The sequence below is a fragment of the Felis catus genome, chromosome C1 (genome assembly GCF_018350175.1).
Source record: "Felis catus isolate Fca126 chromosome C1, F.catus_Fca126_mat1.0, whole genome shotgun sequence".
NCBI lineage: Eukaryota > Metazoa > Chordata > Mammalia > Carnivora > Felidae > Felis > Felis catus.
The window spans coordinates 12,113,540-12,137,613 of record NC_058375.1 but is presented as its reverse complement, the minus strand read 5'-3'; the positions used below and the strand labels follow the sequence as shown (position 1 = coordinate 12,137,613).

The window sequence follows — 24,074 nt, the reverse complement described above, 5'->3', positions numbered from 1 at the left end:
TGTGACTTAGGTGAGGCGTTGACCCTCTCCGAGGCTCAGCTGCCTCAACTTGAAATGAAGGACACAAATCCCTACCTCGTGGGGTTGCTGTAATGACTAGACAGAGAAAACGTCCCCAGAGTGCCCTGCAGAGGGCCTGGTACACAGGAGCAACTGTGCACCCCTCGAGGTGGCAGCTGACCTGGAGACCTTGGAGGCCATGCTGGGGGTTGGTGGTTGACTGGATGTGGCAGGGGGAAGAGTCAGGTGCACACTAGGTTTCTGGCTTAGAGACTGGGTAGATGGTGCTGAAAAGAGAGATGTGAGCGCCTCAGGTGGTATGTATGATTGGGGACAGGTTGAGTTTCAGACGCCATTGGGACACCCAGACAGATGCTCAGGAGACAGCTGGACAAAGGGAGGGAGAGTGACAGCCCACTGGTCAAAGGAGCATGAAATCCCAAATTTTGGATGGCACAGATCCTAAGTCCCACCACAGAGATGAATTGGGGTGAGGTGGGTTTTTCTTGGAGACAAATAACTCTCCCAGGCAATAAAATTACCTGATATTTCTCCCCTAAATCTTACCTGATAAATCTCTTTTGGGGGGTGGGAGGGCGGGAAGGGTGGATGATGGGTATTGAGGAGGGCACGTGTTGGGATGAGCACTGGGTGTTGTATGAAACCGATTTGACAATAAATTTCATATTTAATAAATAAATATATATATATATAATAAAATAAATCTCTCTTAAATCCTTGGCCCTCTGGTTGGGGGTGGGGGAGGGGAATCAGTGCAGGTTGCCCTAAATCACAAGACACTAGAAATAGAGTTGATCGTACAAATGACAGTGGATACAACACAATGCTCTTGGGGTTTAATTTTTAACTCTCGAGTGGATTTCCAGCCCTTGGGAAAGAAAGCACTCCTGAAGCAAGATTCTCACCCCAGATTGCTCACCTTTCTCATTACCCAAAGACTAAGAAAGTCTGTAAAATGGGGGTGGGGGAGGGGGGAGGAGTTATTCCAACTGGAAGGGTTGTTATGAGGACGAAGCAGACTGTTTATGTAAACACATTTATAAGCGATGAGGTTCCGCATAAACTTAAAGTGACTAGCCAAGTGTTGAAAAGCCATACTTCACTCGCTAGACAAATGGAAACTGACAAAGAAAAAAACCTTGGTTCTCACCACGAGGACACCTTGGGAAGATCTGTCAGGAGCTGGCCATGAAAACCTCTAAGCCGTGCAGCTGTGCCTTTCTGGAATCCCAAAGTTCAGGGCGGAGGTGCAGCCGCCCAGGAATTTGTTCCTCCATAACTCTGAGCTCCCCAAATCCCCATGAAGCCCAGGAACGATGTGACTGCAGGGCGCGTGGGCCCATTGGCACCAGGAGCCCCTCCATAAATCAAGGTCTCACTTCTGCTGGCCTCAGATGGCTCTTTCCAAGGTGACCTGGGTACAGTAAAAGAGTTATCACTTATCTAGGAGTAGCATCGGCCTTGGAGACGAAAGAGTCGTGAAAATGCCAACGGGCCCCATTCTTTAGGAACACGTTCCTTGGAGGGAGAGGATGCTCTCCCTTTATCTCAGAAGACGATTCAGCCAGGAGGAGTTAGAGAGAGGGTGATAATCTTCCCATGATTCCATCCAGGTTGGGTGGCCCAAGAGGCCCTGGGGCAGACTTGGAGAAGCCCTATTCCAGTGCTGGGTCAGCCCCAGTGGAAAGCCAAGGTGACCTCAGCCTTGTCCATAGTCACCGCCAAGACAGAGCCCCAAGACAGTCGCATGAATCCCAGAACCCTAAATCAGCTGGCCCAACACCCTGATGCTACAGGCAAGGAAACTATAGGCCAGAGATGGGGAGGGACTTGTTCAAGGTCACACAGCCTCGAGAAGATTCAAGGTTAGACGCAGGGGTCCAGGCTGTTTCTTGTGACCTCACTACACACCTCCTTTAATGAGATCAGACAGCAGTGTAGCTGGCTGCTTCCAGCCCAGGGCTCCAGAAACTTAGCCCCAACAAACCAATTTGCCTAGCCATCTTAATTTCCCCAGCCGCATGTACATGAGCTGTGAGGAAACCAAAGACTATGAAAAGATGCCCTTCGTATGTCACAAACAAGCAGGCAGAGAAGGGAAACATCATTCCTGACAAACACAGGTACCTGGAAAGCTAACTACCTGCATAAACGCCCCAGGTGACCCAGGAGACCATGTGACTCGGAAGACTGAGGTCATCAAGCCTCCAGAGGGAGGCTGGTCCTGGGATGAGCCACGGAGAGGTTGGGGAAAGCAGCTGAGATGCCCAAAGTGGAGACTTCATGCACAGACCTCTCCCGTAAGACTGTTTTGGGTCTTAAGTGAGATGATGGATCCTAACGCTAGGCGTATAGCAGGTGTTCAAGCAATGGATTCTGCCGCTAAATGGCTAAGTAAGCCGTGCTGAAACCAGGACAGTCTCGGGCAAACAACACCGTGTCTGACAAATGTCTGACCAAAGCCACTAAGCTCATCACTAAGAGATGAGTGATACTACTGACAAATTTTCAGGAAGAAAAGGGGGCTAAATACGGACTGAACTCCCGATCGGACGGCTCCTCCCTGCCGTCCTCTCAGCCCCAGCCATCCCAACACTCCCCCTCTCCGACTCCGCTCCCTTCTGGGAAGGTCACCTTAGGAAGGCGGGAGGCTCATTAGCATGCGCCGCGCACAGCGCAACTGCGCACGCTCGCGTTGGCTTTCTCCGCCTTCCCTCCTCCCACCGGGGAAACTGGAACCGCCTCCCACTCGGCGGCTCCTGCCCGGCTAGCGGGGCCTCGGTGGATGCCGGCTGGGCGCCGCGGTGCTCGGCGGGACGACGGCGGAGAGCGACCTCAGGGTTAAGGGGTGGGGCTTGACGTCAGGAGCCAAGATGGCGGCGGCGGCGGTCGGAGTCTCCTTGAGGCGCCGGTTCCCGGCCACGGCCCTTGGCGGAGCCTGCCTGCAGGTGAGCTGCGGGGCCGGAGGAAGAGGGCAGGCATGAGAGTCACGGAGGCAGCCTGGCGCTGAGGGGGCCGTGGAGGAGGGCGAGGGAGCACAGGACAAGGCCTCAGGGAGTGGAAGGACCCGCTCCCGCTGTGTCGCGCGCGGGTTTGGTCCTGGAGCATCCCAGTCAGTTATCCTTCTGCGCCTCGCCGCAGCCTGGGAGTTTATCAGGGCGGAGACGATTTTTTTTTTTTTAAGTTAAGGGGAAAGTATTCGGGGGGGGGGGGGTCTTGAGGTGCCCAAGGTCATGTGGCAAGCGAGTGACTGTTGTAGCCGAATTCGAATCCAAACGTTTGGGCTCTAAGCCCGTTCTCTGTCCTCAAACTAGCCTCTGTGGAAGACACAGGCCTGCGGGAGTGGGAGGAATGGGAGCTGGGAATCGAGGTCTCTCCTCCAGGGTGCAGGGTTGGGGGCTCAGTAAACAGAGACTGGACCGGAATTGATAAAGGGCAGAGGAAAGGGAAAATGGAGGCAAATCAGATCCCTGAAGGATCTGGGCCCTTCCCGGTGGGGGTGGGGGGCTGCGGGAAAGGTGCCTTAAAGCAGTGTCGGATGACACTGACTCAGTGTCCCTGTCTGTAAAGGGTTTACGACGGTACCAAGCGCAGAGTTTTGGCATGGATCCCATAGGAACTGAGCCTGGTGCTGCCCTTATTTACTACTCAGTTTGCGGTGATAAGTTTCCCCACATCCCTTGTATTAGGACTCTACACAATTATCTCCATTCCAAATGGAAGATTTATTTGGAAGGGGGAGGGAAATTGACATTGCACACATAAGGAACTAAGAATTTACAAATCCCTTTTTTTTTTTTTTTTTACGTTTATTTATTTTTGAGAGAGAAAGATGGAGCATGAGTGGGGCAGGGGCAGAGAGAGAGGGAGTCACAGATTCTGAAGCAGGTTCCAGGCTCCCAGCTGTCAGCACAGAGCCTGACGCGGGGCTCGAACTCACAGAGCGTGAGATCATGACCTGAGCCGAAGTTGAACACTTAACCCACCAAGCCCCCCGGGTGCCCCTACAGATCCCTTTGAAGTCTGTCTCCTCCTCTCAGCTCCTCAACAACCCCTGCAACGTGGGCGAATAGTAGTTCTTACCTCCTTTTTAGAAGTTTCAAAACTGAGGCCCCAGAGAGAAAAATTTTTACTTGCTCAAAATATCACAGCTGAAAAGTGGTAGATCTAAGACCAAAATCCAGCTTGTTTGTCTGTTTGTTACATAATATGGGAAAAACTCTTAGCCCAGATCTGGGCACAGGTGAACCAGAAATACTCTTGCACTGACACGAGAATCTCTCTCATTTTGAATACAGCCCTGGCTGCATAACACAGTGCATACGGCCTGCCTTCAAATGCTAGTTCTTTCCAATGTGCTGTATATGAACTTGAATGAGTCATTTTATAGTCTTCCTAAAAAGGGGAGATAGGGAAGGAGGACTGCCTATCAGAGCTTGAAGTTTGTATCTGCTGAGCATTGATGAGTAGTAATGACCTTGTTTACCAGTTCCTTTCATAGTTGCTGAGCAAGCAGTCAAGTTGTGAGAGCCCCACCAGTGAGAGCGAGTTCCAAAGCTCAGGTCCCTCTTCCATGAATGAGTTGAGCAGAAGGTTGGTTTCATAGGTCAGTTTCATAATTCCAGGTGAGGCCGTTGCAGGGCCTCCTGAGGCTAGAGAAATAGAGAGCTGCCTCCTGTCCACTCCCCCTCGTAGGAATGTGCATTCATACCCACGAAAGTCACTTCAAAAGAATCCCGAAATGAGCTTGGTGTATTATCTGAGTGATGTTCAGGTGCCTCGGACTCTAAGACACAGTAGAATGGCTCTTCTGAATTCCTTTCATGCATTAGTCTGCACTGAACCATAGTTCTGCCTATAAATGTTTAGCTGTAATGTATTACCTGCAATTGTATTGCCTTATTTCTTCATCTAGATCGTGAATTCCGTTAGGGCAAGTACTGCCCGCTTTCATTTGTGTATCTCATTGTTCTTAGCACTGGCGGGTCTTAGGATGCCCATCTGCTAATCAGAAACTGATGATATTGCCAACATTGAAAAGCAGAAATTGTTTTCTGGGCTATGCTAGAAGGTTGACCCTCCAGTTTATAAGGTAGATATTAACACTCCCTACCCCTATACAAAAGACGGCTCTGTGGGGCGCCTGGGTGGCTCAGTCGGTTAAGCGGCCGACTTCGGCTCAGGTCACGATCTCGCAGTCCGTGAGTTCGAGCCCCGCGTCGGGCTCTGTGCTGACAGCTCAGAGCCTGGAGCCTGTTTCGGATTCTGTGTCTCCCTCTCTCTGACCCTCCCCCGTTCATGCTGTGTCTCTCTCTGTCTCAAAAATAAATAAACGTTAAAAAAAAATTAAAAAAAAAAAAACAAAAGACGGCTCTGTGCTGCCAGCATGGACCCTGCTTGGGATTCTCTCTCTTGCTCTCTGTCTCTGCCCCACCCCTATTGCTCTCTCTCTGTCTCAAATTAAATAAACATTTAAAAAACTTTTTTTTTAATATCCACCTGGATATCTGATAATACATCACAAACTTTGTTGGCCCAAAACCCAGCTCCTAGTACCTACCTCTCACCACACACAGCCCCGCTTTGTCCTTCCTTCTCAGGTGATGGCACCTCCATCTTCCATGGGGCTTGGGCCAAAAACTGCAGTCATCCTTGCTCTTTGCCCCACTGTCACATCCAGTCTGCGTGGAAATCCTGTCAGTTCCTTCTTAAAATGTATTCAGAAACTTACCACTTCTAAAAAAAGGCAAAAACAAAACAAAACTTACCGCTTCTTACCATCCACAGCCACCAGCCTGGTTCAAGCTGCCAACATCCCTTAGCTAATTACCGTATACTGTAATTCTTGTGTGGTTTTCTCACTTTCATCTTTGATTCTCTACACAAACCAAAATAATCCTTTCAAAGCTGAAATCTGACTCTGTCACTCCTCTGCTCAAAACCAGTATTTTCTCATCTTACGGTAAAAGCAAAAACCATTACAAGGTCGGGGCACCTGGCTGGCTCATTCAGTACTGCACACGACTCTTGATCTTGAAGTCATGAGTTCAAGGCCCATGTTGGGCATAGAGTGTACTTAATTTAAAAAGAGAGAGATAGAATATTCTCCAAAGTTGGAATCTCAAATATACAACTCATTGAGTGCATTTAAAGAAATTTGCTAGGGGGTACCTGGCTGGCTCAGTCGGTAGAGCATGAGACTGTTGATCTCCGGGTCATGAGTTCCAGCACAGAGATTACTTTAAAAAAAAAGAGGTGGGGGGGGGGGGGGCCTGGGTGGTTTGGCCCGTTAAGCTTCCAACTTCAGCTCAGATTATGATCTCGTGATTCACAGGTTCGAGCCCTGCATCGGGCTTGGTGCTGACAGCTCGGAGCCTGGAACCTGCTTCCAGATTCTGTGTCTCCTTCTCTCTCTGCCCCTCCCCTGCTCATGCTCTGCCTCTCTCTGTCTCTCAAAAATCAATAAATGTTTAAAAAAAAAAAAAAAAGAACCTTACAGGATCCTATGTGATCTGGCTGTCCCATTAACTTCCCGATCTCCTCTCCCATTCCTGCCCCTGTAGCTCACTCCATTCTCAACTACACTGACTGCCTTGTTGCTCCTCAAACACATTTTCACCTCAAGATTTGGGCTCAGTGTCCCCTCTGCCCAATTTGCTCTTCCCCTGAGTTGGGTATGGCTTACTTACTCACCTCTTTCAGGTCTTTGCTTAGCTGTCTGTCACCTTTTCAGTGAAGAGTTCCCTGGCCACCCTCTCCATTGTACTTAGCACCCCCTGACATTACTATAGATGTTATTTGTGTGTGTCTCCAGTCACCATAAGCTCCATAAGGATCAGAGTGTGTGTGTGTTTTGCCCTGATCCCCAGGGCCTAGAACAGCCCCTGGAACATATTAGCCACTCTGTAATTATTTATTGAACAAATAAATGAGTGTGTCTGGGCCAGCTACTGCGCAAGATCTTACTAATTGTATGAATTCAGTGTCCCTTGGATTTGTTTGAGAAAAGGAATTATCTTTGTGCTCTTCAGCATTGGATTTGCATTTTCGCCACACGTATAATGGGTAAAAGGTCGGGCTTTGGAAATTAAAAACAAAAACAAAGAAACCTGTATTTGAATCCTGGCTCTTTTGGTCTATGATTTTTATTTTATTTTTTATTTTTATTTTTATTTTTCACGTTTATTTATTTTTGAGAGATAGAGACAGAGCATCAGCGGGGAGGGAGCAGAGAGAGAGGGAGACACAGAATCGGAAACAGGCTCCAGGCTCTGAGCTGTGGGCACAGAGCCCAACACAGGGCTCAAACTCCAAGACCTTGAGATCATGACCTGAGCCGAAGTCGGACACTTAACCAACTGAGCCACCCAGGAGCCCCTATTTTTTATTTTTATTTTAGAGAGAGAATGAGCAGGGAGAGGGGCAGAGGGAGAGAGAAAGAATCCCAAGCAGGCTCCACATTCAGCACGGAGCCAGAGGTGGGGCTCAATCCCACAACCCTGAGATCATGACCTGAGCCAAAATCAAGAGTTGGACATTTAACCAACTGAGCCACCCAGGCACCCCATTTTAATTTTTTAATGAGAATAATAAAACTTCCCTTTGTAGAGATGTTATAAAGATTAGAGACAGTTTAGTACAACATTTCTTACACGGTAGGGGCTCAGTGAATGAAAGCCTTTTTTTTTTTTTTTTTTTTTTTACTTCTACTAGAACACCGACATAACAAATTTTCACGTTTCTCTATTGCATAAATGTATTTGTTCTTATCACAGCTGCCATAATCCTGTGGATTAACTCTTAGTGCAGCTCAAGACAAGGAAACTCCTTCAGTTTAGAACCACAACCACCTCTGGTAATTTTTATTTTTTGCATCTTCTCTCCTCATTCCTGTTAGCCGCCCCCCCCCCCATTATCCCTCCAAGTGTTGTGTAAAACATGTTTTTAACTCAAAATAAACTTAAATTAGGTGTTTTTTAAAGAATTAGTTATGTTTTGGGGTTCCTCATGGTGCTCTGTTGTGATGCACCCTTGTGGTTTCTTGCTCACATCGTTCACAAGATAAGACTTTGTAAATGATGTCTAAAAAACCTAATCACTTTTGGGAAGATCTGCATGATCAAGTCTAGACCTTTGTAGTTTTGTAGAGTGGATATGAAGCAGACATAAGTATTAGAAAGAGTTGTTAAGGTGAGGACCCGTTGCAGGACTCCACGGTCACCTTTGGCAGGCTTTGTGGGAATGAGACCAAGCTTGATACGGCTGGATGCCTGTTGCCCTCAGACAGTACTTTTAAATCAGGCTTCGTGGCCATGAAGCTGTAATTGACAACCTCAAAGTCCCAAGTTTTTTTGAAAGTCCAAGCTTTACCAATATTTTAGTGTAAAAAAAAAAAAGTTTCTTTTTTAAGGAGTTAGATATTTTTTTAAATGCATTTTATTTTTCTCCCTCTCTCTACCACCTACCACAGGCAAGGCAGCCACCCACTCTGGAAAATAATTTGGTTATTTTGTAAAAAGAACGAGACAGGCAACTGTCCTAGAATCCAGGAGTTACCTTCCTGGGCATTTATTTATCCCAGAGAAGTGGAGATATGTTCACACATACTCGTTAAATTTCACTCATAATAGCCAAAAACTGGAAACAGCCCCGAGGTCCTCTAGTGGGAGAATGGCTGAACAAACTAGGGTCCATCATATCAAGCAGCACTACTCGGTAGTAAAAAGAAACTACTGTTGAGGTGCACACGACTTGGATGAATCTCCAGAGAATTCTGCTGAATGGAGAAAAACCAATCAAAAGGTTCCATACTAGATGATTCCATTTATATAACATTGTTGAAATAACAAAATTACAGGAGTGAAGGACTAAGGGGGGAGGTATGAGGGGAATGGCTTTGATAAAGCAATCCCGGGGGTCTTTTCGGGGGTGCGAATGCCCTGTGTCTTGACCGTTATCAGTGCTGATGTTTTGAGACTGTGCTATAGATCGGGACTGTTTTCATTGGGGGAAATTGAGTAAAGGGTATGAGGGGTCTCATTATTAATTCTTAAAAATGCATGTGATTCTACAGTTATCTCAGAATGGAAAGTTTAATTTTTTAACAAAGCAACAGACTGGATATATGCGACAGCATGAGGGAAATCCAGAAGCATTATATTAGGTGGTAAAAGCTAGACCCAGGATGCACTGTCTGATTGCATTTATATGAAATTCTGTAAAAGGGGGCAGGGGTGCCTGAGTGGCTCAGTGGGTTAATTGTATGACTTCAGCTCAGGTCAGGATCTCGCGGATCATGAGTTTGAGCCCCACATCAGACTCTCTGCTGTTAGCGCAGGGCCCACTTTGGATCTTCTGTCCCCTGTCTTTGCCCCTCCCCTGCTCGTTCTTCTCTCTCAAAAATTAATATTTTAAAAAATGAAATCCTGTAAAAAAAAATCTGTAGTGATAGAAAGCAGATCAGTTGCAAGGGGAGGGAGTGGGCACTGATTGTAAAGGAACACTAGAGAACTTTCTAGGTGGAAGTGTGCCGTCATAATTATGGTAGTAGTTATACCACTTTATTAAAACTCTTCAAACTGTACACTTAAAACTGGTGAGTTTTATCGTATTGAAGTAGACTTTATCATCTAACCAAAACAAGGTGAAGCGCTAAGCAAGCAGAAGCCTGCTGGAGTATCTTCAGTGATCTTTGCTTTTCACTTCCTTCACTTTGTCTTAAATGCCACAAGGTGGCGTGAGCCAAATGTTCCTGTTTTACAAAATGGAGTCCCTAGGGACGCCTGGCTGGCTCAGTTGGTGAAGGGAGCGACTCTTAATGTTGGAGTCATGAATTCAGGCCCTGCAGAGAGCTTTTTAAGAATAAGTAAAATACAATAGCATGGAATAGAATCCTGCTAAAAAAAAAAAAAATGCAAGTCCCTAATGGAAGATGTTCTTTTGTAGAAATGACTTTCCTTTTATTGCTGACGTTAGCCAGCCTGGTAATAAAGGAAAAATATGCTTTTCTCTTCACCTTCACTTTCTTCTTCCCGTATTTCCTTTTTTCCTCCTGGTAGCTGATGTTTATATTTTCAGCCTCACTTAATGTGGGACGTTTTTTGCCGGCAAGTAAGAAACACCGTCGCACCTCTTGTAATTACACCATTAACCTCCCCAGTTTTGTCTGTTTTTACCAGTTTGTAAGAGAGTTAGCTGGCCTGGGATATAGTCTGTGTGTTTCTGCATACAGACCAGGGGCTCAGCTTCTAACTGCCGTTGGACTGACAGGATCCCTGCTCTGCTCCCAGGGTAGAGCCAGCGGTGGCCGCCTTGTGTGTTCACCTCGAGGGAAAGGTCTTCAAGGACTGTGGAATGGGGACAGCATGTTTGCATTTGCCTAATGCTCAATTTTTGCTTTGTACTTTTTTCTTTTTTTTTTAATTTAATTTTATTTTAAATTTTTTTTTTCAACTTTTTTATTTATTTTTGGGACAGAGAGAGACAGAGCATGAACGGGGGAGGGGCAGAGAGAGAGGGAGACACAGAATCGGAAACAGGCTCCAGGCTCTGAGCCATCAGCCCAGAGCCCGACGCGGGGCTCGAACTCACAGACCGCGAGATCGTGACCTGGCTGAAGTCGGACGCTTAACCGACTGCGCCACCCAGGCGCCCCTAATTTTATTTTAAATTCCAGTATAATTTCTTGCGTTTGTCTTCAATTTTTCCTCACCACGAATTGAAATGCTATGCACAAAGGCCTGGACCAGGTATGCTAGAAGATGCAAAATAGAACCTGTTCCATGCTGTGAATGATTAGTTGTATGTGTCAGCTGGGCCACCGGGTGCCAGCTAGCTGGTCAAACATTTTGGGTGTTTCTGTGAGGGTGTTTTTAGAGGAGGTTAACATTTAAATCAATAGACCCAGTAATGCAGATTGACCTTCCTGATGTAGGTGGGCCTTATCCAATCAGTTGAAGACATGAATAGACCAAAAGGCTCCCCTTCCTCCAAATAAGAAGGAATTCTTCCTGCCTGACTGCTTTTGAACTGAAACATCGACTCTTCTTGGGTCTTAAGACTGCTGGCCTTTGGCCTAGAACCACATCATCGGCTCTCCTGGTTCATGGACCTTCAGGCTTTGACTAGATTTACATCATTAGCTCTCCTCACTCTCCGCTTGCTAACTGCAGCTCTTGGGACTTTCTATCCTCTGTAATCATGTGAGCCAATTTCTCATTAAAAAAAAAAATCTCTTTTTATGTATATGTATATGTGTATATATACCTTTCATATGTATCATGTATTTATATGGATAGACACACTATTGGTTCTGTTTCTCTGGAGAACTCTAATACACATGCCCTCAAGGCATTGAGACATAAAAAGGAGACAGAGCCAAGAAGAAACCTCCAAATATTCACAAATAAATGGACTAGTACAGTGTTCAGGAGCATCAGCTCTGGGGTCAGACAGACTTGGGTTCCAGTCATAACTCCTCTTGTCAGCTGTGTTATGGGCCCATTGCTCGGTCGCTGAGCCTCATTTTTCTCATACAAAGACTCAGTGGAGTAATTAGTATAAAGCATTTACTACAGTTCCTGGCAATAATAAATTGTGGCCTTAAAAATGAGTGTGAATTTAAATATAAAACTTTTGAGCAACAGCACCCTTTTTGTAAATATGTTGTGGGGAAGCTGTTCTGGTGAAGGACGGAATTAACCAGAGACCAGCCCGCTTAACCTGACCCTCTCATAGCAGCCTCTAAGGTGGTAGCACTCTGGAGTTGCTGGGCTCACCGTGTGAGACCCGCTGGCAGAGACGTAAGTATCCAGGAGATGGGATAGAATCATCATGGAGAACAGGACTCGGGTGTTGGTTAGTTCCCTACATGGGTTCTATTTTACAGTATTCTTCACCGTCTTTCCTGCTGCAGTGCTGTGAGCTGAACGTTTGTGTTCCCCCAAGTTCAAACGTCGAAACTCTAATCCCCATTATGATGGTATTTAAAGATGGAACCTATGAGAGGGAATCAGGGTTAGATGAAGTCATGAGGGTAGAGCTCTTACGTTGGGATTAGTGCCCTTACACAAAGGGGAAAAGACGTGAGATCTCTCTCTCCGCCACATGAGACAGCAAGGAGGTGGCCATCTGTCAACCAAGAAGAGGGTCTTCATCAGACACCAAGTCTGCCTGAGACCTTGATCTTGGACTTCCCAGCCTCCAGAACCGTGAGAAATTAGTCGTGTTTAAGCCACCCGGTCTTTGATGTCTTGTTACAACAGCCCAGACTGATGGAGACACCTAATCTAGAAACACCGGCATCTCGTTTTGACAACCGCAGTAGCTTTCTACTGGTTTCTCCACATGTTGCCTGACAATTCTTCCTTTGTAGCCAGTGATATCGTTCTCAAAAATAAAAATGATTATGTCATCCACCTGATAATTCGTTCTGGCTTCTCATTGCTCTTAGGGTAACATCAGAATCTTGACTTCCTCACATTTCCCACTCCTCCGACCTTACTCAAGCCCCCTGACTCATATTGGACTTTTCTCCCAGATGTGCTGTGCTCTCCCCCATCCAGGCCTCTACACGTGTTGTTCCCTCAGTTTATAACACTCTCTAATCCCTACTCACCAAGTCTCAGCTTCATTATCATTTATGGGGCCTTCCCTGATCTCTTGTACTAGTGTAAGTCTTTTCTGTATTCTTCCCTTTTTATACTTTATCATAAATATTTAATTTCTCTCTTGCTTAAAGTAGATTCCGTGAGGGCAAAGACTGTTTCATTAAGTGCTATTTCACTAGACCCCAGCACCATGTCTGGTACGTGACGTGCTAGGTGCTTAATATTTGATGGATATTGAATGCCTTTTGCAAGAAGACAGTAATGTGTGGGTTTGTAGCCAGTGCTGTAGTTTATAGCACCAGCTAAACAGTAGGATTTGTCTTGCATTTTTAACAGTTTTTTTTCCCCTCTTCTTGTGAACCTTTTCGATTCCAGGCCTGCCGGGGGGCACAGACAGCGGCAGCCACAGCTCCCCGAATCAAGAAGTTTGCCATCTACCGATGGGACCCAGACAAGACGGGAGATAAGCCTCGTATGCAAACTTATGAAATTGATTTGAATAAGTGAGTATCTCTGTGAGAGCTAGATGTTTGCTAAGTGAAGGTGAGCTGTTGATCCGAGTCAGGGACCTGCTTTTCACATCCGCAGAAGGTTTAAAAACGGATCATCCAGTGGCCCTGGAATTTATCGTCTCTTTTGCAAATGAATGAGGTGGGCACCTGATTCGAAAAGATAATTAATACCAGGAAGAATAACTTTTGTAAAATTCCTTTCCTTTCCCCAAATCAGAGGATGACAAATTTCTTTTTTTTTTTTAATAAAGTTTATTTCTTTCTTTTTGAGAGAGAGAGAGAGAGAGAGAGCATGTGCACATGAGTGGGGGAGGGGCAGAGAGAGATGGAAAAAGAATCACAAGCAGGCCCCACGCAGTCATCACAGAGCCCGACGTGGGGCTCGAACTCCCGAACCATGAGATCGTGGCCTGAGCCGAAATCGAGAGGTGGACACTTAAACGACTGAGCCACCCAGGCCCCCCCAGAGGATGACAAGTCTCTAGGAGTACTGGTAGAGCTGGAAGGACACCGTAAATGTCTCTGGAATGGTAATATGACAAGATAGCGATGCAGTTAAAATAGTAGCAGAGATCCATACCTCTGTATTATTTGTCTTTCTGTCATATCAAAGTGCCACAGACCTAGCGACTTAAAACGCCTGGATTTATTACTTTTCAGTTCTGCAGGTTAGAAGTCTGGTGAAGGTGTCATCAGACCATGGGTCGATGTGTCAGCAGGCCCTGTTTCTTTCTAGAGACCAGGGAAATCCGCTTTCTGTTCCCTTGGGCTGTTGGCAGAATTCAGTTCCTTATGGTTGCAACACTGAGGTCCCTGGTTTCTTGTTGGCTGTAAGCTAAGAGCCGCCCCCAAGTTTTAGAGGCCATGCACCCTGCAGCTCATACCCCCCGTCTTCAAAGCCAGCGACAGCGAGGTGAGTCCTCACCTCTTTCTGAACCACTCTTTCATCATCTTCCACCCCGGAGGACCTCCACAGGCAGCCAAAGGGAAGAAAATCTGGTGAGCTGGGCTCCCCAGCTCCCCACTGCACCACCTCTCCCCTCTCCAGTGTAATCAGAACTGTCCTATTTCATGATCTGTTTTATTTGTAAATGAATAAGGACTCTATGTGTTTTGAACAAAAGCTTCTGTGGCACAAAAAAAAAAAAGATTTGAAAACTACTATTCTAATGCTTTCTTTGACTTTACCAACATGTAAGTTCTATTAAGCACTAGAGTTAGTTGATATATAACCTTGTCAGACAGACACTTACCAAATACCCAACAACCAAAAGTAATTAGTAAAATGCGTGTTAAAAACAAAAAACTCTTAACTACTTGGAAGTTAAAAAGCACTCTTTTAAACAACTACTTTTATTAAGGAATCATTTCAAATATTGTTGGGATACTTGGAGAATAAAAACAATGCAAATCAAAACCTACAGAATGTAGCTGAAACTTCAGAAGAGTTAAATTCATAACTAACTTTTTAATGTTTATTTATTTTGAGAGAGAGAGAGAGCACAAGCAGGGGAGGGGCAGAGAGAGAGACTCCCAAGCAGGCTCCGTGTTGTCAGCGCAGAGCTTGATGCAGGGCTCAATCCCATGAACCCTGAGATCGTGACCTGAGCCGAAATCAAGAGTCGGACACTTAACCGACTGAGCCACCCAGGTGCCCCCATAACTATTTTTTGACGCTAAAAAACGTAAAGAGTAATTGCATTCTTCTCCGGTTATGGCAGAGTAGCTTTCATCGTACTAACCCTCAAGTAACAGCTATAAACTCTGGACAGAAGACAAGCAGTAATGACCTACAGACACAGCAGAGTGACCAGAGACACTGGGAATGAGTTGACACTTGGAAGAACAGGATGTTACTGGGTTTTACACTCTGTGACCTGAGGGCAAACCCCAGTGGAAGCAGAGGTACAAGGCCAAAAACACGATAAAACCACAGTCTTACTTACTAGCTTGAGGTTGTATAGCTACCACAGTAACCAGTAAACGAGGGGGCAGTCCTGGAAAGAAACATAGAGGGGGAGCCCCAAAGTCTGTTTGTGAACTGCCCAAGTCTGGAGTTCAGCCCATATTAATTATTGCTTTAAAAAAAACAAAAACAAAAACAAAAAAAAACCTCAGAGGCCCTTGGCTGGCTCAGTCGGTAGAGCATGCAACTCTTGATCCCAGGGTCGTGAGTTTAAGCCCCACATTGGGCATGGAGTGTACTTAAAATAAAAAACTATTTTAAAAGGGTTTTTTTTTAATCGATACTCTATAGAGAAACACAATAAAATCCAGAGTTGCCACATCATTTATTCACAAAGTCCAGCACATAGTCCAGAATTACTAATCATATGAAGAAACAGTGAAACCTGAACCATCCTCAAATGGAAACACCAGGAATGGAGGCCACCCAGCCCTGAAGCAGTCCAGGTGTTGGAACTAGATGTGGATTTTAAGGAGTTATCCCTATGCTTGTAGATAAAGGAAAAGATGCTCACGAGCTAGAAAATCTCAGCAGGGAAATAGAAACTTTTAAAAAGAACCAAATGGAAAATCTGGAACTGAAAACAGCAATATCTGAAATAGAAAATTTACTGGATAGCAGATTGAAGACAGCAGGAAGATTCAGTGACCCTGAAAATACATTAACAAGAATCACGTGTTCTTGAGACTAAAAAGATTGGAATGATATCAGAAAGTTTAACATATGTCATTGGAGTCCCAGAGGAGTGGAGAAAGAGAAAGGGCAAAAAAAAAAAATACTTGAAGAACTAATGACCAAGAATTCCCCAAGCTGGTGAAAGACATAATTGACACATTCAGGAAGCATGAACTTCAGACAAGGTAAATACAAGGAAAACTACACCCAGGAACATCATACTCCAGTTGCTGAAGATCAGAATGAAAGAAGAAATCTTGAAAGCAGGAACGATAAAACACATTACAGCCTGGGAAACGATACAAATGATTGTTTACTCAATAATTGTAGATGCCAAAGGACCATGAAATGCCATCGCTTAATTACTAAAAGAAAAACACCATCAGCCAGAATCCTGTACTCCGCAAAATGGTGAGGATGGAATGAAGACATTTTCAGGTAATAAAAAATCCAAGAATTCACAGCCAGAAGACCTGTACTAAGTGCAGTGTGAGAAGTTATCTTGCCTGTTGAGAAGGAAGAAAGGACAAGGAATGAAAAGCACTAGCTATGGTAAATAGGAAACCATTTTTCCTCTTAATTCCATTAAAGTATACATATGACTGTTAAAAATCTAATACTGTGTTGTGTAACAGACCGCTTATACGGATGTAATGTGTGTGATGACCAGCATAAGGGCTGGGAGTGGGTTGACCTATAAGGTTGGAGGGTTCTCACAGTACATGAAATGGTACAGTATTAACTCGAAATAGGTTGAAAAGTTAAGGACACATTATAATTCTAGAATAACCATTTATTAAAATGCAGAGTGAGATAGCTAAAAGCCAATATATAAATTAAATGGAATTCCAAAACTGCTTACTCCATCTAAAAATACTACTTAAAGCAGGAAAGAAAGAACAGGGGCAAAAATGTTGGGACAAATAGTAAAATGAGAGAGCCAAATCCAACCTCATCAATAATTATATCATTAAAGGCATTAAACACTCCAATTAAAAGGCAAAGACTGTCAGAATAGATAAAAAGCAAAACCCAATTTCATGGTACTTATAAGAAATACACTTTAAATATTGTTAAAAACAAAACTAAGTAAAATTTAAAGATCTTACTGGCATGGGGCACCTGGGTGGCTCATTCGGTTAAGCGTCCAACCCTTGATTTTTGGCTCAGGTCATGATCTCAGGGTCCTGAGATCGAGCCCTGAGTCAGGCTCCACGCTGAGCATGGAGCCTGCTTAAGATTCTCCCTCTCAGTCTGCCCCTCCCCTGCTCACACGCTCATGCTGTCTCTTTTTAAAAAAAAAAAAAAAAAAAGGAAAGGGATGTCTGGGTGGCTCAGTCGATTAAGTGCCCAACTCTTGATTTCTTGGTTTCAGCTCAGGCTAAAATCTCACAGTTTGTGAGTTTGAGCCCACATCAGGCTCCGTGCTGATGGTGCACAGGCTGCTTGGGATTCTCGCTCCCTGTCTCTTTGCCTCTCCCCTGCTCGCACACGTGCTCTCTCTTGAGTGCACACGCTCTCGCTCTCTCTCTCTCTCTCTCTCTCTCTCTCTCTCAAAATAAACCTTAAAAATTTTTGCATAATTTAAAAATAAATTTTTTTTAACTAAAGACAGATCATCTGAACATTATCAATCATCTTGATCTAATTAATATTTTTGAGACACCACACCAAACAGTTGTAAAATACATGTTCTTATCAAGTGTGCAGGGAACATTCACTGTGATGCTGGGCCATAAAACAAATCTCAGTAAATTCCAAAAAATTAGGATCTTCTAGAGTGTATTCTCTGACCACAATGGAATTCAAATAGAACACAGAAACAGGGGGCACCTGGATAGCTCGGTTGAGCATCTGACTCTTAATTTTGACTCAGGTCATGATCCCAGTGTCCTGGGATTAAGCCCCATGTTGGGCTCCATGCTGAGTGTGGAGTGTGCTTAAGATTCTCTCTCCTTCTGTCCCTCTCCCCTTCTCATGCGCGCGCTCGCTCTCTCTCTCTCTCTCTCTCTCTCTCTCTCTCTCTCTCAAATAAAAAGAAAATATGAATAGTTCTGCATTCACTATAGATATGAGATGCGTTGTCAAAGACCTTTTCATGAGAAAACTCCAGGCCCAGGTGGCTTCACTGATGAATCATGAAACATTTAAGAAAACTCCTAATGCCTGTTACATCCTTTCAGAAAATAAACAAGGAATAATCACTTCCCAGTTCATTTTAGGAGGCCATCAAAACCTGATTCCAAAATCTAGTGGAGACATCTCATTACAAAAAGGAAGGATATAGATTGGTATCTTTCATGAACAGACACAAAAATTCTCAAGATTTCAGCAGATCAAATCTAACCATCTATAAGAAAAGGATAATGCCTTAATAACCAAGTTTGGGCTTGTCCCAGGGGTGCAGAGTAGTTTTAACATTGGAAAATCATGGGTGCCTGGGTGGCTCAGTTGGTTAAGTATCCAACTCTTGATTTCAGCTCAGGTCATGATCTCACTGTTTGTGAAATGGAGTCCACCCCAGCCTTCAGGGTCCGGGCTGGGTGTGGAGCCTGTTTGAGATTCTCTCCTCTCTGCCCCTCCCTGCTCACAGTTCCCACTCCCACCCCCACCTCTCTATCAAAATAAGTAAACATTTAAGAAAATTGGAAAATCAGTCCGTGTCATTCACCGTAGTAACAAGATAAAGGAGGAAAACCAGAAGTCTGCACGCTTGAAAAAAGGGGGAGATTCCTCGACTAGATAAAGAGCATCTGTGGAAAATCGACAGCTCGCTGTGAAATAGTCAGTGCTCTGCCCATAAGGAACATAGCAAGGGTGTCCACTCCACTTCTGTTGAGTGTTCTACATGACATTTGAACAAGTGCATTAAGGGCAAGTTAAAAATAAAGGGCATGAAATTTGGAAAGGAGGAGATAAAACTGTCACCAGTCACAAATAACATCATTGCTTACATAGAAGATTTTAGAGAATCTACCAAAAAAAAAAAAAGAAAATTCCAGGGAATCTACAAAACTACAAGGACATAAGTAAATTTAGCAAGGTCGCGTGGTACAAGGTCATGCAAAAAGGGTTTTTTTGTTTGTTTGTTTTACTAGCATCAGCCATTATAGAATTTTATTGGAGGTTCTAACCAAGGAAATTAGGCAAGAGAAAATAGAGCAAATTGACAAGGAAGAAGGAAACTCTTCGTAGATGACATGACCTTGTATATAGAAAATCTTAAATCCACACCAAGAAACTATTAGATCTAATAAACTAGTTCAGCGAGGATATAAGATCAGTATATAAAAATCAGTTGTATTTCTATAAACTAGTCGTGAACAGTCCTTAAATAAGAAAATGGTTCCATTTACAATAACATGAAAAAATAAAATACTGAGGATCCAACTTAGCAAAAGAAATGCAAGACTTGTACGCTGAGAACTATAAAACATCGGTGACAAGAAATTAAAAACCTAGGGGCAACTGGCTGGTACAGTCTGTTGAGCATCTGACCCTTTTTTTTAAGATGGTATTATACGTTCCTTTTTTTTTTTTTTTTTTTTTTTACCCTTATTAGAGAAAGAGAATGCAAGTGGGGGAGGGGCAGAAAGAGCAAGAATCCCAAGCAGGCTCCTCACTGTCAGTGCAGAGCCCATTGCAGGGCTCCAACTCAGACTGTGAGATCATGACCTGAACTAAAAATCAAGGGTCAGATGCTTAACCGACTGAGCCACCCTGGGTGCCCCAAGTGTCCCAGTTCTTAATTATGGCTCCAGTCATGATCCCCAGGTCAAGGGATCAAGCCCCACATTGGGCAACACACTGAGTGTGGAGCCTGCTTAAGATTCACTCTCTCCCTCTGCCCTGTTCACTCTCAAATGGGGGGGAAGAAAAAAAGGAAAGAAATTAAAGACTTAGATAAATGGAAAGACATCCCATGCTTAAGGGCTGGAAAACAATTTTTTTAAGTAGTCTACGCCCAACGTGGGGCTCAAACTCACAAGACTGAGTCACACTGCTCCAACTGAGCCAACCAGGCACCCCTGGAAAACAGTCTTTTTAAGGTGGCACTGCGCCCCTAAATTGATTTACAGATTCAACACAATTACTGTCAAAAGCCCACCAGTCATTTTTGCAGAAATTGACAAGCAGATCCTAAAATGTATATGGAAATGTAAGGGACACAGAATAGCCAAAAAAATCTTGATTTCTATGTAAAAATGTTATTTGCATCATTGTATATAATAGAGAAGGATTTAAGCAAGCTAAGGGTCCTTCAATAGGAAAACAGGTGATTACTGTCCTTTATTGGAGATGTTGAATGAAAAAAGCAAGGTGTTATTATATATATTGCTTTTTTTAGGTGTGAGAAAAATACACCAGACTCTTTAACAGTCCCTAGCTATTATGAAATTTATGAAATTTAGCAGGAGAGATCACTTGAAGGGAGGGCTTTGGCTTTTTAACTTGATATTTGAAATTTTTGTAAAAATAAAGAGGATTGCTGCCATTTAAAACATGCCAGGACAGGAATAGACAGATCATTTGAATTTTTTTAAGTTGCAAAATAAACTCTACTTCAGTGAAATTCTGTTACAGAATACCAGAAGGAGGTACCACAGATCAGAAGCAAAAGAAGGTTTAGTCAGTCAGTGATTTGGGGCAATTGATTAGCAGTTTTTGTAATTTGGGGGGGAATAATTTTAAAATGCATGGGGTGCCTGGGTGGCTCGGTTAAGCTTCCAACCTCAGCTCAGGTCATGATCTCACAGTTCATAAGTTCGAGCCCCTCCCCTGCTCGCACGCGCGCTCTCTCTCTCAAAAATAAATACACATTTTTTTTTTTAATGTAAAATCTAGAGGAAAATTCTAGTCTTGAAACGTCAGGAAGGGGTTTCATCTTTTTAGATTTAAAATTGATAGTACTGGGGCCCTGGCTGGCTCAGGCAGAGGAGTGTGTGACTCTTGATCTTGGGATTATGAGTTCAAGCCCCATATTGGGTATAGAGATTATTAAAAAATAAAATTTTATAAATACATACATACATTAAAAATAGTGATAGTATCATAAGGGGAAAGGGTGGTCAACTGTAACATGCAAGCATTTAAATCTGTGGTTTAAAAGTTCCATTACCAAAATTAGAAGTCAAACAGCCAATTGCTGGTTATGGGCTGGAGGTGAGGGAGGGCAGGATTCGCCACTGATAGAATAGATTGGTGGTATAAATTTGGTCTTTTCCAGGGTTTCTGGCTCCTAAAACCCTTGCGATCCAAAGTGATAAGAGCTATAGGGTCATCTTTTGTTATAATAGTTTTGGTTTTGTTCCCAGTTCCTGAAATAGCTCCGGATAAATACTGAAGGTGAAATGGGCTTGTATTTTTTATTCATGACAAGCCCCTTTCAGCCGCCTAAGTTTACTCTAATGAGGTGGTTTTTAGAAGTCTAGATAACCACAGGTTGGGGTGGGGGCTGATTACTAGGGAACCAACCCTGTGTTTAGACTGTTGGAACCCTCTGCCCTACCCCTTGACCTGAGAGGGAAGAGAGGTTAGAGGTCAAACCACTGACCGGCAGCACCATGTAATCAATCATGCCTGTGCACTGACGCCTCCATGAAAGGACCCGGATTGTGGGGTTCAGAGAGTCTGGGTGCGTGAACTCGTGCAGGTGCAGGGAGAGGGCACGGAAGCTCTGCTCCCCTTCCTGGACACCTTGCCCTGTGCACCTCTTCCACTTGGCCATTCTACTAAATCAGAAGCTAGTGAATTACCTGTTTATCTAAGTTCTGTAAGCTGCTCTAGCAACTGTCAAACCCAAGGGAGGGGATCATGAGAATCTCTGATCCGCAGCCAGTCTTCCAGGGGACAGCCCGAGCTTGCAGCGGGCAGCGGGTGTCCGAGGACGGTGGGGGTGGGGGCTGGGACCAAGCCCTTCAACTGTGGGATCTGATGCTGTCACCGGCCAGTGGTGGTGGGGCCAGATTGAGTTACACTGTGGGGACACCTGGCTGGGGTTGCAGGATTGCTCGGTTCCGGAAACCACACGCCTGGTGACCAGGAGTGTCAGAAGTGAAGTACTGGGAATGATGAGTTTTGGAGCTTTAAAAAAGGTTTTTCCTTTAAAAACAATTCCTAAGATCTCCTAAACAAAGAGGCAAAGAACATGGGTGGACCGAGTCTGTAGAATAGTCGACTAGAATGAAGGTGCTGCGCAGGCAGGAGTTTTCATCTGTTCTCTGGTGTATGTCCAGCAGCCAGCATGGAACCTGGCACAGCACACTTCCAATAAGCATCTGGAGCGTGAAGAAAAATCAATGGCTTTATGACAGATACTCAACCACTGAAATACTCAAAGATCTCAGATTAAAACAATAATACTTCTCCATTCTCAAAATAGCAGAGGTTTTTAAAGGGTAGTTCCCAGTGTTAGCAAAGATAGGGTGGAAAGGGTACTTGCATATTGCTGATAGAAATACAGATAATGCAGCCCTGTTAACTAATCTTGTTGTGGTGATCATTTCACCATATGTACACAGGGGCGCTTTTTTTTTAAGTTTATTTATTTTGAGGGGGGGCAGGTAGAGAGAATCTCGAGCAGGCTCTGCGCTGTCGGCACAGAGCCCGACGCAGGGCTCAAACTCACAAACCATGAGATCATGACCCGAGCTGAAATCAAGAGTCTGACGCTTAACTGCCTGAGCCACCCGCACACCCCAGTATATACGTATATTAAATTATGTGCTACGCTATCATGCTGTGCACCTTAAATTTGCATGTCATATGGCAATTATATCTCAATAAAGTAGAAAAAAAAGAAATCTGGATAATGCTAAAGGATATTGGGGCGGGGGCATATTTTTAAAAATCCCATGCATAGAGCAGGACTGGGAGGCATGGGCGTGACAACCAGGAAATAGGTTTGTTGAGCACGTGACTGTGCCGGATACTATGAAAGTCGCATGCTTTTATTTCATCTTTGTAATAGTCCTGCGATTTTAAGTTTTGGTTCCGTTTGACAGATAGGGAAACAGGCTCAGGGAGAGTGAACCGTTCATACAACTGCAGCCTCTGCACGATGATGGTCACAGTTACACTGAGCGAATGTGGCAGGCGCTCTGTTTGACTGTCCTGTGTGTTAATTCACCTGCAGCGGTCCCGTGAGATGTAGGGGCTGCCTCTGCTTCGTAGGTGGGAAGCTGATGAAGCGGTTTGCCAAGAACCTAGCCAGTGGCCAAGCCAGGGTTCTGACCAGGTTCTCAGACTCCAGGCCTGCGCCCCAAGTTCCAAGCCCTGTGCTACTGCCCTTCCTCTCACCCCACTGCCCCCTCACGCATGGGCACTCGCAGTGCTTTGGAGTAAGGGGGCTCTCTCTCTCTCCTTGAGCTTTCCTTTCCCTAGAAATGTATACGCAGCGTGACTCTGCAGGACTTACAATGTGTAAGAATACACAAAAATAGAACGATGGAAAAATTCCTGAGTGTGACCTCAGAAAGCCAAAAGGGTAAGAGCAGCTAATATACACAGACGTGTCAGATCATACTATAATAATGAAGTGTAGGTACATTGGACTTCGCATCAGCACGACTGGGGTGTCTTGTTGTTTTTGGTCAGATGTGGTCCTATGGTGTTGGATGCTTTAATCAAGATTAAGAATGAAATCGATTCGACTTTGACTTTCCGACGATCATGCAGAGAAGGTAAGCATCTCCTTCCTTATTAGGCTTTAGACCCTTATGCTTGGTGCCCGGGCCGGCCACGACTGAGACGGCTACCCGAACAGCTGGCCATCTGCCGGGTGACCTTGCTGTGCGTCGCACTTCCTTTTCTTGGGTAAATGTGTCAAAAATTCGAACTGTAGTACAAGCTCTGGTTTCTGAATTTTCTTCCCGTCAGGAGCTTTATGTCACGTGGTCACTGCATCCGGTGGTCCCCGTGAGCTGTCACACCCTCAGGGACCAGCTTGGGTCTGCTAGCCGGCCACTTCCGCACCCCTGCCAAGCTGCTTGGCCGGGGGGCAGGGGGGTACGGGTGTGCCCCCACCCCCAGCTCCCAGCATTACGCGCGCTCAGAGCAGCTGCTCAGTAGGAACATTCTGGGTGGGAACAGAGTTTCCCACAGTGTGCAGCCGGTGTCGCAGGAGCTGATTTCTAGCAGTATTCAGACCCGCGTGTTTTACTTTAATAGCCGTGTGTTTATATGATACGTTAGAAAAATATAATTACTGATGACAGCATAACAGTGGTAAAGTTTTTTAATATAAATCTAAGTAAACATGAGTTGATTTTAAGAAAACCCCTAAATAATCTT

The 24,074-nt window shown here is 44.7% G+C and overlaps 1 protein-coding gene and 1 long non-coding RNA gene across 3 annotated transcripts in view; one reads left to right on the top strand and one right to left on the bottom strand.

Moving 5' to 3' along the window:
• Positions 1 to 830: 830 nt before the first annotated feature.
• Positions 831 to 2,723, bottom strand: LOC123379486. Its single transcript, XR_006583947.1, has 2 exons — positions 2,165 to 2,723; positions 831 to 1,435 (listed from the first exon to the last, which is right to left on the bottom strand). It is a non-coding gene; the product is annotated as an uncharacterized LOC123379486 (long non-coding RNA).
• A 114-nt stretch (positions 2,724 to 2,837) lies between these two features.
• The window catches only part of SDHB (succinate dehydrogenase complex iron sulfur subunit B), a 30,970-nt gene continuing 9,733 nt past the window's right edge, over positions 2,838 to 24,074 (top strand). The window contains exons 1-4 of one of the 2 annotated variants that reach the window (XM_019836254.3): positions 2,903 to 2,969; positions 7,797 to 7,876; positions 13,005 to 13,132; positions 23,379 to 23,464. In XM_019836254.3, coding sequence (XP_019691813.1) covers positions 13,104 to 13,132; positions 23,379 to 23,464 — 115 coding nt within the window. In that variant the 5' untranslated portion in view covers positions 2,903 to 2,969; positions 7,797 to 7,876; positions 13,005 to 13,103. Of the gene's footprint in view, positions 2,970 to 7,796; positions 7,877 to 13,004; positions 13,133 to 23,378; positions 23,465 to 24,074 lie in introns of both variants that reach the window. The other variant, XM_003989523.4, reaches the window with a different exon arrangement.